We start from the raw sequence: 15369 nt of genomic DNA on the forward strand, positions 1-15369 counted from the left end.
TCAGAAAAGCAATTCCTTTTTGTGTCCATGAGCTTCTCTGCAGAGGCGTGCAGGAGTTCGGCTCCATTTAGTTCGTAATGAGCAGAAAAGAGAACAACATCAATATGACACAGCCCAGGACCTACTGAGGGACGCGTGCAGAATCAATTCTGGATTTCAGTTACGTCAATAAGTGGATAATGACTTTAAGTGCTGTATCAACTATTTAATTCATCAGTCATGGTTGGATGTCCTGAAAATGTGCTAATAAATAGAAATTAGGGCCATTTTATGTTGAAAAGAAATCTCATGAGACCAGAAAAAAAGGTCAGATCAATTCTTATTTTATTACATACTTTATTTGTAATTTTCATACAAGAAATATACATTTCAATTTTCTTTCTAAAATCCCCAGGTTTAAACAATGAATGTCCTGAACATAATGTTCCTAATATCTAACTGCTCCACTGATCATCAATGTACCAGCCCGCTGCGGAAACCTCAACAGCTGTTCTCAAACACATGTGTGTGTGTGTGTCTGATTGTGGTTGTCAGCACCTCCCAAAAGGGGGAAGGCATCAATGTGTGGTACAGGAAAAGATATTTAGTAGGGCTGGGCAATTTTGCCTAAAAAAGAAAAAAAAAAAATTCGATTCGATTTTCGATTTTTTTTTTAATGCACTTAAAAATGACTGCAGACATCAGATATATTGTCAAAAGTGCAACTTTATTGCTGTGATTGTCCTCAAGAGTTAAAATGCATTGAACAATCCCAAAATAAAAAGTACATGAGACTCTGTCATTCAACAATTTCAAGCTTTAAAAGTGCAACAGCGCCTTCACAGTAGCTTAAAATTTCTGATTAAGAAATCAGATAACTACATATTTTATAACATTACAATTAAAAAATAATAAACCCTTCCCTTAGCATCTCAGCATAGTGCGAATAAAAAAATAAACATGTCTGTGGCACACTCAAAGGGTAAACAAATGTAAACAAAGAGTGGGCTGGCTCACATCACACTACGGTAACCCACAAGGACGGAACGCAAAAAAGTCCAAAAAAACTGTGGTGGGAAAAAATAAATAAATAAAAATAAAAATTAATATTTAAAGGCTCCTCTATCATGCAAATCAACTTTTTTGAGCTTTTAACCTTGTTACAATGTTAATTCCTTATCAAAAACACCTCCAAATAATATTGGGCTTCCTTCCTGCATCTCTGAGAAATCCTCAATAATCCTGTTCTCTGAGCTGTTTCTCTGCCCTCTTCTGAAAAACGAGGCGTTCAAATTCTAGTGACGTCACGAGAATTATGAACCGCCCCCTACAGGAAGTGCCCGCTGCTGGTGCCGCCTGTCCATGGTGAACATACACGCCCATTCTCTCTGGTGCTAGAGGCATGTGTGCGGCCGAAGAACATCTGTTTGGATGTTTTTGTACCAAAAGATAATGTCTGGTAACCGAAAATGCGTGCTTGACTGCGAAAGTCCTTGGAATTTGTTCAAACTTCCTAAAGAAGAGTCTACTTGCCAGAAGTGGTTCGAATTTATCTCTGGGAGCACGCGACACACCATCAAGCATTCGTTAGTCTGTGACCGTCACTTTACAGAAGACTGCTTGGTGAACCTTAGCCAGTTCCAAAGTGGATTTTCCAGTAAATTACATCTTCAAACTGGAGAGATCCCTACAATAAAACCCACTGATGGAGAGGCCACAGCCGTAAATAAACCTCTAGTGAAATGTTAGCCATACTCACTTCTTTGTCTTTATATTTGAAATACATTCTCTGGAACTGTTTACAAAGTTTCATGGGCATGCTTGTTGCCCATGCTGCCGGGGCTCTGTAGGCTACGTCATGAAATGGGAGGCACTCACACGGCGGAGCTCCGAGAAACCGTGCGTCTCAACTTCCGAGTTGAAAGAAAATAAGTAATATTTCTTAATAAATTAGTATTTTATTTTGCAAAATGCAAAATATTAACCATATGTGGCTGTAGTTAATTGTGGAATGTCTTAATATAGCATGATATAGGACCTTTAAAATGTATTTATTTATTTTTTTTAAATTCGAATTTGCAAAATAAAAATTGTTTTTATCTACAAATTCGATTCATCACTTAAATTGATTTTTTTTTGCCCAGCCCTAATATTTAGTTATTTGCTCATTTACGTGGCTATTTCAATAGTTCTTTCTTCGTTTCACTGCTGTCTGCATTGCTATATTAAAACACCGTCCTGTATTGCCACTGATGGTCCTACAGACCCCTGCAGTGCCCGTCAGTCTCACATCTGCAGAAGGTGATGCTGCAATGATTTTGTAGGAGATGAATTTGCGGCTTGCAGTGGTAATGCAACTCTGCTAATTCAGCCCTTCTCCACCCACTCAGCCTTTAAGGGTGAATGTAGAAATACAGACACCAGCATGAACGCATGATGCACAAGTGCTGAGGTTGACAAAACATTTGTGATTTACTTTTACTGCGGGGCAGAGTCATAGAGTCAAGATGACTTTGGGTCTTTTTTTCTCTCACTGCAGTGACGACACGTAACATTGATTTTAATTTTTACACATTCATTAAATTCATTGTAATTTCTTAAGTTTTTTTTTTTTTTTTTAATGGGATGGGGGCGGGGGGGGCACTAACGGCATCTTATCTCTCAGCACTGTATGAAAGAAAGACAGTACATTCTCTTTTAAGCAACAGGGTCAATAAAAATGTCCATTTCTTTTATTGATTCACTGTTCATTGTGTATTTGTTGCCTATAAAGCTTTAGAACAGGGAACCATTAGGCCCGGGTGCATATAGCCAGTCAATTTACGGTTGCATATTAATCAGGCAACAGCTGCAACACACATTAATAAAACAGTTTGCATGCTTTTTACTTCAACACGATTCATAGTGCAACTGCTTCACTGTACATTCGGCACCATTTCAAGTGATTTATGATGTTGCACTAAGAGTAAACTGACATTTATATCTTCCGCTCTGTTGATAAAGGTTGCGTTGGTTGATAGAGTGTTTGTTGATTAAGCTCACAACGGAGTCAGCCTAATGATTAATAACAGACTAATTCCACAGTCTGTTATTACACATACCGAGGAAATAAAATTATTTAAATTAATTCCTTGAAAATGTTTCAAGAGCTTTTGATGAAAATCCTCTTTGAATACATACAGTAGCTACAATGTGTCAGTATAGTGACTTAGTTTTGAAAAACATGCACGCATACAGAAAGTACTTCTACATTAAAAGTAGGAAAAGCCAGATAATAAACTCTTTGACTTGTTTGTTGTAGGCCAAAACAAGATTTCATAAAATAATATGTGTTTTTCCAAAACATAATTTTAAAATTGACGCAAATCAGATAAAATGCAGTCAGTTATTCACCAAACAGACTGTGTAATAAAGCCTGCACTGAATAATTGGGCTATCACAGATTTATTAATTAATTTTGGTCAATAGTCCAGCTCATTAATCGGTCAAGCTCTAATATGTACCGGAACTCATTTATGAACTTATTTGCTGTGTGGGAATTCTGTGGCTCTTTGCTGCGCTTTCTGCATCATTAGCTGCCACTTTGTAATCAGCAGTAATGATTACATCTCATACAGTATACTGTGACTCACTGTGGCTCATCATATACAGCATCAGTGTCAAACTCGTGGCTCGAGGACCAAATCCGGCCCTTTGGATCATCCAATTCCACCCGCAGGAGAAAGCAAAAATGACAGAAAAAACTCCTCTGTGCTTAAATCACGATTGCAGTAATTTTTATGTTAAACTGTTGAAAAAAACCAAACATTCTTACAATAGCCTTTAATTTTCCTTAAATTATTACACAATATTGCTCTTAATTTAATAGAAATCAGTCACAAAATCAAGGAAATTTAAAGTGAATACACTGTGTGGACTGATCACTTATCGCTTGGATATTGTCAGTTTCTTACACATTTTGTACATTATGTATACTTAGAATTCCAAACTAGGGCACAATCATGTGAAAATTACTCATTATCCTGCCTAAAATCTGTGGCCCACTTGAGATCAAACTGCTTCGTATTTGGCCCCTGAACTAAAATAAGTTTGACACCCCTGTTATACAGTATGTCTGCAGATCATACCCTTTCCACTGTATCTTTATACATGTAAATGTGATGTAAACACTGACGATTGCATCACCGAGAACAACAGGACAATAAATCATTACAGATTAATGGTAGATACTTCACAACTGCCTTTTCAGTCCAACATTTTGGGTTTATATTTAATCAATTGTTTCTCCATCACCTCTATTTTTCCAGTCTCACCAAGCATTCAGCTGCCAGTTTGGTCGGCTCATGGAAATGTTGCCAACAGGTTGCAACATGGCAAATATAATCCTAAACTGTCCCTAATCCAACAGAACAAGCTCTAAAACATCTGAACATAGGGACAGGCCAGTTATCGTTGCCAATCTGGAGTTATTATTAAGCCTTTGTTTTTGCAACGATGCCGATTTTTATCCTCAAATAGAGACAGAATTCCAACAACCAGCTTTAAGAGAGCAAAGTAATTTGCCACCTGCTCCCCCTGTAATGGATGTGACTGAATATACACGCTATAGCTATAGGTCTGGTTTAATACGATACATCAAGTCGCAGCAGAAATGCATTTGTTTCTGTCAAGGGGCATATGCACAGATTCATTAAAACTCTGGTTCCACATCCGAACAAAAGCTCACGGTTTGGCCTCTTGAGTAGCAAATAATATCCAATCTAAGGAGCAAGATGGTGGTGATGTGTGAACATGAACATGTCAGCCCAGCCTTTTACTGCAGAAAAACTCAATATGAAGGATTGCTGCCTCAAAACACACAGCAGATTATTACTGCCTGGTTGTCAAATGAAATTACAGTTGCTTTGCACCGCAAAAACTACACCAACAGCAGTGCCTTGTTAGGACGAAATATTTTTGATCAAAGTTAAAGAGAAAGCTGTTGCAGACGAGCGCTCACTAAGCAAGTCCTAAATCCTCTAAACTCTATCAATCTATGGTGAAACGGCAGATTCATGCAGGCTATTAATGCGTTGACATCATTATTACATCTGTGTCATGAGTCTGCTTATTTAGTCACTCCCTGTTCCTTGATTTTGCCTGTTTGCATGTTTTCCTGCCTGCCCAGTTAGTCGGAGGAGGTTATATACAGTATACTCCCTCAGTTCAGTCTCTTGCTAGATTGTCAACCTGTGAAGACAGACTTTCAAGCTCATTGAAATTATTGAGAGTTCCTGATTCTGATTGCTAAGTGGGGAATCTGTGTTCCTTTAATAAACAAATCTGATTGGGGAATATTTCAGTTATCCTCCTTGTTTTGTTTGGGGCCCGTTTATTCAATCTGTTAGATATTTTAGTTTCTTCCTACTCCTTCCTGCGTTGCATTTGAGTTCTTCTGTATACCTGTGATAATCTGTAGTTGGGGTTATTTTTGGTCAAAGTACTTAGTGAAAAGTCTAATGCTTAAAGTGGATTAAATGGCTTTTTCCCACCACATTTCTGTTTCCTGTCCGTGGTACTTTTGTATTTAGTCAGACCCAAAGTAAATCCGAGCTAATTCAGAACAGCCCGAAAACTGTGTGTGATGTAAATGTAATCATCCACATTTGTTAAGTCTTTGCTTTTTTATTAAGGCCCCAAATCTCCAAACGAAGCTGGTGCTTCTGTTCATGTGCTGGCAGCCAATCGAGGCGGCATTATTCAAATTTCTACTCAAGCTATTTAGCATTTCTGTTCATTTCCAGGAACAACATCTTCATAAATGTTTCAACGGTCCCGGACTAACATACTGTACATGTAGCTTTAGAAAACCTAATGGCTTAGTCCCATTTTTAAACGCATAGGTGATCTTAGCTGAATGGACGCAGATGATGCAATAGACATTCAAGCTAATAGAGCATGTAGACACATCAGCTCCATTTGGATGAAATCTGTGCATGCACCACTTTTACTCCGACAATTCGAGACTGATGACGAGAAAGAAACAGACGGAGCACTTTTGGACGGACGAGGAAACCAATCAACCTCTGAGAATAAATGAATGGGAGAAACACTTGGAAAAAATGATTTTCATCCTTTCCTGTTTTCTGCTTTGGGTCAACAAGAACTACATCACTTATTGAACCTCACCTATTGAGCACCATCTACTGAGCCTCACCTATTGAGCACCATCTACTGAGCCTCACCTATTGAGCACCATCTACTGAGCTTCACCTATTGAGCACCATCTACTGAGCTTCACCTATTGAGCACCATCTACTGAGCTTCACCTATTGAGCACCATCTACTGAGCTTCACCTATTGAGCACCATCTACTGAGCTTCACCTATTGAGCACCACCTATTGACGCGAAATCTGACACAGTTCATCAGGAGTTCGGTTTTTTCTCCAACAAGACAAGAGCTCCTAATCGACTTGAACAGCATCGCTCAATAGCTGTGTATATGTGAACACACTGAGTGTGGCACTCATCTCATAAGCAGGGCCTGCTTCACAGACTTTGAATGGTGTAATGTGACAGTGAGAAAAACGGGTTTTATGAGGCTTGTCTGCTGTTGCTTTTGGAGTCACTCTGAGTGTCAACCGTTAGTTAGCTGATGGTTAGCTGCACAGTGGTGCTTATAGAAGAAATAACACATACATGTGGGCATTTTTTAATGTAAAAATGAATGTGTAAGAAAGCAGATATTGTTTTATCATTTTTGATAAAACTGAAACAAATTTAGTTTTTGCAATGAATCTTCTGTCTTATTTTGGCTCAAGAAACTTGTTTCTCTTACGTTTGAAACCAAGCCCTTTGTCCGACGAGAACATTTTGCTCAGAAATTTGTGAAAAAATAACATTAGAGCATAATAGTGTTTTTTTTTAATCATTTCCTGCATGGTGTGGAACCAAGACTCTTGTATTTCCTGTTTATGTTCTAATGAAAATTATTTCTATTATTTATTATTATTTTGTGTGTTTTTGGTGTCATTTTGTGTGTTGTTGGTATTATTTAAATCATTCTCTCTGTGCCTGTGTTTTTGGTGTTGTTTGGTTGTTTATTATATTGTCTTGTATGTTTGTGTTATTTTTGTATTGTTTGTAGAGATCTTGTGTATTTTTCTCTCATTTGTTGTCATTTTGTGTGTTGCTGGTAATAGTATTTTTTTCTCTTAGTTTCTTTTTGGTGTCATTTTGTGTATTTTGTTGTGTGTTATTTTTATTATTCAGTATATTTTTTTATCTTATTCTGTGTGGTTTTGTAAGTTGCTGGTAATATTTAGTATGATTATCATTTTTAACTTAAAATAAACATAATAAAACACCGTATTTAATGCTTTCATTTGTTAATTTTCCACTCTCTCCCTCTCTTAAGTACACCCTGTAATGCCATTTTTGTACCCCCATTTGAGAAACACACTGTTGTAAACGGCCAAAGAAAATGGGACAATTATGCAAGTGTGCAATAGTGTCCTGTGTTTTTTGCGTTAATTATCTCTGACAAAATTTGCTGCACATTAATAAAATAAAAAAGAAACTAATCATATTTGATCTTGGCTCTGGGGAACATTCGTGAAATAGAGGTAACCAATATTTGCTCAGTGAGTAAATATCCTTAGTCCTTTTATGCAAAGTGTACATGTCCTCATTAGGTTTGTGTGTACTTGTAAAAGTGCACTTTGTGTATTAACTCTGTGTTAGACTGGTTTATATCCTGCCTTGTAGAAGTCATTGCAACTCTTTTTTTTACTTTAGCAAACCATTCCAACTTTATTATTTCTACACATGCTGTAAATCTTGTCCTCTTAAAACTAAATATCAGTATCAGGTTTTTTTAAAGGCAATAACTGTGGAAAGTCGTAATCGCTGAGGCCCTTGTTGAATTTTGTTTTATTTCCCAAGGTTCCCCTAACATTTTTCTTTTGTGTAACAAAGGGATGAAAGATGTCGAACGTGCTAAAGCAAATCCACAGGAACCACGCAGCAGCAGCAGCAGCAGCATTAGCCTGTAACAACGCAACACAACACAACATAACATAACATAACGTAGCAGTCAAAGTGACGGAAGCTTTGTCGTTTTTCTGCAGCTCAAAGAAACATCTGAGTCAGCTATGTTTCACCATCTGGAGCCCCTGACAGCTTTCAGTCAATCCTGTTGGTTTATTCTTTGCTCCCTGGGGTTACCACTGACACACCATAGACTGGAGGTCGTATATTTTGATTTATGACTTTTTTAATAAGTTTCAGCAGCCAAGAAAGAGAAATAAAACTTAAAATAATAGGGAAATTCCCTGGTATTGTATTGGACTATGCAGTTGGAGGGAAATGGAGAGGAAAGGACTGCAGTGCTGACCATTGAGAGAATCATCTATCCAAAACGTGCGGAGCCGCTTTGCTTCAGATTCTGGCTCCAAGTCAACATGTTGTTTTCACTAGTCTTTAGCCTTTTTATCTTCTAACATTAAAAAAACAGCTAGCCTTCTGTTTACTTTGCCATTCAATCATTACATTCCACAGCATGGCCTAACTCGCTTCTTTGTTTCCAATAAGCAGTTTTAGTGAAGCAGATGTATGACTGCAGACACTTTTAAAGCATGTCTGACGTCTTAAGTGCTTCATTAACCTGAGGTCTGCAATGTGTGTTTGGCCCTGGACTGTAAAAGATGTGTACAATGATGGTCAATCACATTATCAAATGCACATGTCCGCAGAAGCTGAAATACATCAATTTCGCAGCCACAGCATATTGTTAAGTCAGAAGATTTAAGGGGCATAAATAATGAATTCATAATTCATCAAACATATTTAAGCACAGTGGATAGATAGATAGATAGATAGATAGATAGATAGATAGATAGATAGATAGATAGATAGAAAAAAAGGAGTATAGCTCTAAACCACTATATCATTATGATTGTGTTTTCTATGTAATTGTTTCATTTCAAAGTAAATGTTAAAAAAATAATAACCTACAAACCATACAATTTCTCTAAGACTTGTCGCTAGATAGAAAGAAAGAACAGACAGACAGACAAACAGACAGACAGACAGACAGGAGTAAAGCTCTAAACTACTGTATGTATATTATAGCTCCACACTAATGTTACCACGAGAATGAAGGTAATAATTTAATTCACATCATTATTATTGTGTTTTCTATATAATTGTTTAATGTCAAAATAACTCTTGAATAAATAATCACCTACACAAATCCTACATTTAGGTATATCAATGTTTACGGCATTAATAATAACAAATAATAATAATAGTAATACATTGGAAATCTATATAGCGCTTTATCATAGATGCTCAAAGTGCTTTACATTGATGTGCATTATTCTTTCACTCCACACCCAGTGGTGGTAAGCTACTATTGTAGCCACAGCTGCCCTGGGGCAGACTGACAGAGGCGAGGCTGCTATAGTGTGCCATCGGTCCCTCTGACCACCACCAACACACTACATTCATACTACGCAATGTGGGTAAATTGCCTTGCCCAAGGACACAGCGACAATGACTTGGCTGGAGCGGGATTCGATCCCCCAACCATTTGTTTATTTGACCACTGATCCACAGTCGCCCCATAAACATAAATATTTCAATAATTTACATTTCTGCGACCAGAACATGGTTTATATTTTACCTTTTTACCTTTTATTACAAAGTTTATTTCTAAAAAAAAAAATAAAAATAAAAATCTGCAACAACTGAAACAACACAATCATCAGACTTTAAATGTTCCCTATTTTATTCATTTATTTATCCACATTATTATTATTATTATTATTATTATTATTATTATTATTATTATTATTATTATTATTAATATTGTTATTATTATTATTATTATATGAGGTACAACTCAAACATCCAACATTCAACACTGCAGCTTAAAGCTCTCCCTCATTCACATCCAGAGCTATTTATACCGCAGAGGCGCAGAAACATCTGTGACTCTGTCTAACAACATTTCACCATTGAAAGCTCCATCCTCTGATGCTGGATCCTCTCTCTGTAAACTGAGACAAAAAACCAACAGCGCGCAGTGGTTTGTGCGCCTATCTGCTCCACCACCGACACTATGGCAACGGTGCTTCCCTGCTTCTACAGAAAACACCTGCTTGCTCAACGCTGCACCGAGTTTAACCTTCTGCACTAGTTTGACACATCAGTTTCAGTTTGTGATCAATGGATGAAGCTGGCTATCATTGCTCTCTGACGCGCTCCGGTGTATCCAGTGCATCCACTACATCCATTCATGTGTAAACCAACAACGCTCTGTCCGCTACAGCTCACTATCGGCTCTTTATGGTCTGCTCAACAACCTTTGTTCCGTGCGCTGTATGTGCGTCGTGCGTAATTTGGAGAAACTCCGACGCGTCTTTGTTTGAAACGGTGACTTGAGTCCTACCTCGCTCATGATGGACGGAAACGTCAAAGGTTTCTTCTTGTCTGCTTCCGGTGGAGGAGACGCAGGAGAGAAGTTTAGGTCACAGAGGTTTTTATTAGAGTGAAGCTCCGCTCACCGACGCTTTATAAAGCTCCAGCCCTTCTCCGTGTCATCATCACCGCACTAATGAACCAATGGGAGTGCCGAGGGCTGCCGCGTATTCATAGTCATCCCCCAACCACCTACAGCGTCCCTGACAGTAGGATCAACCACAAAGAGCCCTGTTGATTCACACCTTAGATGTAGAACATTATACTGCACAGCCTTCCTTTCTGTTCGTCTCTCTTACAGGTGGCAGGGTCCAAACATGAGGCATCACCAGATATGGTTCTGGCTGTTTTTAGCCCTGTACAAGTTACTTTAGGGCAGTGTTTTTCAACCTTGGGGACGGGATCCCTCGTGGGGTCGCCTGAAATGTGTCGTCAATGATCATTTAAAAAAAAAAGATTAAAAATGTTTTTTGTTTTTTAAACTTTTTTTTAATTATTGTTCTTTTTCATATTAATAAGCCACACAATCTTAAACAACAGTATTGTATACTTTCACTTTGTCAAACATAAATCTAGGTAATAATGGCATGTTCACACCAAAGCGTCAACAGCATCAGGTGTACATTCACAATATATGGCGGACACGCTTCTAGGGAGCGTCGGAGGTCCCGCGCCTCCTGTGCGGTACGTTTTGAGATTTCAAGCTTTTGACGTGCGTCCGGCGCCTCCAACGCGGCCGACACTGGAGTTAGGATTTTTTAACTTTTGGGGCATATTGCAGCGCATCGACCAAACTGGGCAGAGAGGGAGAGACAGAAGTAGCGCTGAAAGAGACTCTCATCCAAGCGCATCTCTGGTGAATCCAGAAACGGCGCCAAGGCGCGAATAAAGCCGAGCCACTCTCTGGATAATGTAGAGCCGATGAACGGGAGTCAGAGGCGTCGTGTTCAGCAAGGAACTCTAAACTTTATTCTCCATTCACCTACACTTCTCTACAACCCTCTAACATCACAGTGCACACACTGATTCACACCAAAATACATCCGACCGGAAACACAGCCTTCTCAACACAATGTTCCCCACCACTTCACACTCACTGGGTGAATTATGAACGTAACGGATTGCCACAATATCATTCATGGTATGAACAGCGAACAGACGCATTTCTTTCCCAACTTGTTTGAACGCCCGTCCCAGCATCTTCAACGCTGGTGGCAAGCGTACTGATTCAATGAGCACAAGCATCCAACTACAGGCGTGAGGCACAATTTTGACACCCGAAAAACATTTGGTGTGAACGTACCATAATGATAAAATGCAGTATGAAAATATGAGATAACACAACTTGTCACTAAAACTGGCATCTCTATCTATAAAGGTGCGTTCACACCGAAAGCGACTCTTGGGACTAGATTACATAAAAAAATCCATGTAAATGAAGCAAAGGCGTCATGCAACCTCTCTTCAAGCGACACGACTCACGCAATTCCAGCGACTCAATCGCGCGTTGAAAACTGTGAACTTTTCAAGCAACTAAGAGTGACGCTGTGTCGTGACGTCCAATTGGCAACAAGTTTCACAACACGTCACTTCCCCGGTTATCACGTCACTTTGGTAGATGAAGTGATGAAGCGAGCAAAAAGCGCGACTATAACGGCTCATCATGGGTGATTTAAGCAACTATAGTCACTGAAGTCACGTTTGTGTGAACGTACATTAATATTGTATAACAAACATGAACAAGTCTTTAGGGTCGCCAGAAATTCTTGATATGAAAATGGGGTCACAATCCAAAAAAGGTTGGGAAGGTTGCTTTAGGGCAGGGGTCGGGAACCTATGGCTCGCGAGCCAGGTGTGGCTCTTTTGATGATTGCATCTGGCTCGCGGATTTCGGCTTTTCAGATAAAACATAAAATATTATCGCTTGTTTTAATCCATCCATCGATTTTCCACTGCTCATGTCTTGTTCAGGGCTGCAGGATTATGGGTAATCAGGTAAACGCCCCCTTTTGAATCAGTCTGCTCGGCCATTAGCTCAAAGCTAACCCTTCGACGAAGAAGATGGCGAAAAGAAAAAAAGATGATGAGTATCGTATATTTCAGAACGAATGGACTGAAGAAAATGCCTTTGTGGAGAGAGCAGGTTCTGCGGTGTGCCTAATTTGCAATGACAAAATCGCATCGATGAAACGGTTGAATGTAAAGTGGCATTTTGACACACGCCATGCTACCTTTGCATCTAAATACCCTGCGGGAGACAGCAGGAAGAAAGCGTGCCAAGAGCTACTGAGCAGGGTGCAAGCTAGCCAGCAGCAACTCCGCCTATGGACCCGGCAAGGTGACTATAATTCCGCTAGTTTTGCCCGATCTTTAGCAATAGTGAGGAACGGAAAACCATTCACAGATGGCGAGTATGCTAAAACGTTCAAGCTGGATGTAGCCAATGAACTTTTTGATGATATTCCAAACAAAGACAAGATAATTAAACGGATACAAGACATGCCTCTGTCGGCAAGAACTGTTCATGATCGTACCATCATGATGGCAAACCAAGTGGAGGAAACGCAAGCGAAGGACATAAATGCAGCGCCGTTCTTTTCCCTGGCTTTGGATGAGTCAACAGACATAAGTCATTTGTCGCAGTTCAGTGTGATTGCAAGATATGCTGCTGGTGACACAATGCGCGAAGAAAGTCTTGCTGTTCTGCCAATAAAAGGGTCCACAAGAGGGGAAGATTTATTCGAGTCTTTCATGGAGTTCGCTCATGAAAAAAATCTGCCCATGGATAAACTTCTCTCAGTGTGTACTGATGGTGCTCCTTGTATGATGGGGAAAAACAAAGGATTTGTGGCGCTTCTCCGTGAACATGAAAATAGACCCATTCTACACCAGGAGGCACTTTGTGCTCAGATGTGTGACAGGCAGCTTGGCGAAGTGATGTCGCTGGTCATTCGTGTGATCAACTTTATTGTTGCCAGAGCCTTAAATGATCGCCAGTTTAAAACACTGCTGGATGAAGTTGGAAATAACTATCACGGTCTGCTTTTGCACAGCAATGTGCGTTGGTTGTCAAGAGGGAAGGTGCTCAGCCGTTTTGCGGCTTGCCTGAACAAAATCCGGACTTTCCTTGAAATAAAAGGCATCGAGCATCCTGAGCTAGCCGAAACCGAGTTTTACTATCTCGTGGATATGACTGAACATCTGAACCAGCTCAACGTGAAAATGCAAGGCATTGGAAAAACAGTGTTATCCCTTCAACACGCCGTGTTTGCTTTCGAAAACAAGCTGGAGCTCTTTATCATGGATCTTGAAACAGGTCGTTTACTACATTTTGAAAAACTGAGACAATTTAAAGATGCGTGCACAGCAAGTGAGCCCACTCAAAACTTTGATCTCCACCAGCTAGCTGGTTTCACATCTAGTCTCCTACAGTCGTTCAAAGCACGCTTTGGAGATTTTCGTGAGCACACTCATCTTTTTAAGTTCATCACCCATCCAAACGTGTATTCACTGAACACAGCCAACCTGAGTTACATTCCTGATGTCTCCCTCAGAGATTTTGAAGCAGAAGTGGCTGATCTGAAGGCCTCAGACATGTGGGTGAATAAGTTCAAGTCACTGAATGATGATTTAGAAAGAATCGCACAATAGAAAGCAGAGTTGGCGAGCAAGCACATGTGGACAGAAATGAAAAAACTTCAACTCGAAGATCAGCTGATTATCAAAACTTGGAATGCGCTTCCTGTCACATACGACACACTGAAGCGTGTGAGTATTGCTGTGTTGACCATGTTTGGATCTACGTATTCATGTGAGCAGTCATTTTCACATCTTAAAAACATCAAGTCCAACCTAGGATCACGTTTAATGGATGAAAGCCTCAACGCCTGCATGAAGCTTAACCTCACCAAGTACCAACAAGACTACAAAGCCATCAGCAAATCCATGCAGCACCAGAAGTCGCATTAATGGTGAGTATTATAACAACATTATTTAAAAGAAGAAATTCAGAGGCTTATTATACTCACATTTAGTTAAATTCAGGCTTAAAATATATTATATGGCTCTCACTGAAATAAATTTCCAAATATTTTGCTTTCATGGCTCTCTCAGTCAAAAAGGTTCCCGACCCCTGCTTTAGGGGAACCCTCTTAAGCATGGTTGTATATCATCACTGGTTACTCAATTTGAGTATAATTATTACAGATTGACATTCATTTAAAATAATCATACGTCCAGCTTCCCTTGACTCTGGCAAAAGAAAAATGACACAATTGACCTCTGAGGTCTTACATACCTGAATTTTGTTTTTTATTAAGCTTGTTTTTACTCATTATTGTTGGTGCCACCTCTAGAGCATGAAATAACTGAACAGTCTTGCTTTGATGTATATCTTTAATAGGATTATACATGTCATTTTTCTCTTGTGCATTTCTAAACAGTCAATCTGCATGTCAACCTGACAGATTGACACGGCAAATAAATTACTTTAAAAAATTGAATTTGAAAAATATTCAGTTGGTTTTCGTCATCTTGTTGTATTCATTTGTGTCAACCTCCATCCATTTCTCTCCTTCTACTCTCCTCCCATTGGGATGAAATTAATGCATGAATCGCATGGATAAATATAGTATGTAAAATGTTTCTTTACTAACTAATTATTAATAATGGCCAATTATTATTACATTATATACAACAATTAATACTTAATTATCTTGTTAGAAGAAACCTGAGTAACTAATACGTAAAGTAATACGACCAATACGACTCAGGGAGAATATATATATATATATGTACGTATATATATATAGGTCTGCAGTGTGTGTAATAAAGACTGCTTTCACTTGTTAATGAAAAGCTGACCTGAAATAGAATCCTTGTTTTTTTTGTTCATAAACAAAAAAAACACAGAGTAGAAATTTGAATTT

General features: G+C 39.0%; 2 protein-coding genes across 2 annotated transcripts in view; one reads left to right on the plus strand and one right to left on the minus strand.

The window, feature by feature from the left end:
• The window catches only part of LOC114474710 (calmodulin regulator protein PCP4-like), a 34672-nt gene extending 24116 nt beyond the window's left edge, over window positions 1–10556 (minus strand). The window contains exon 1 of the mRNA XM_028465180.1: window positions 10413–10556. Within this exon, the coding sequence (XP_028320981.1) occupies window positions 10413–10421 (9 nt within the window). The 5' untranslated portion in view covers window positions 10422–10556. The remainder of the gene's footprint in view (window positions 1–10412) is intronic.
• A 1946-nt stretch (window positions 10557–12502) lies between these two features.
• Window positions 12503–14092, plus strand: LOC114474659 (protein ZBED8-like). Its single transcript, XM_028465089.1, has one exon. It carries the CDS (start codon window positions 12503–12505, stop codon window positions 14090–14092), a length of 1590 nt encoding a protein of 529 aa, XP_028320890.1.
• Window positions 14093–15369: the final 1277 nt, after the last annotated feature.

The sequence above is a fragment of the Gouania willdenowi genome, chromosome 13 (genome assembly GCF_900634775.1).
Source record: "Gouania willdenowi chromosome 13, fGouWil2.1, whole genome shotgun sequence".
Lineage (NCBI taxonomy): Eukaryota > Metazoa > Chordata > Actinopteri > Blenniiformes > Gobiesocidae > Gouania > Gouania willdenowi.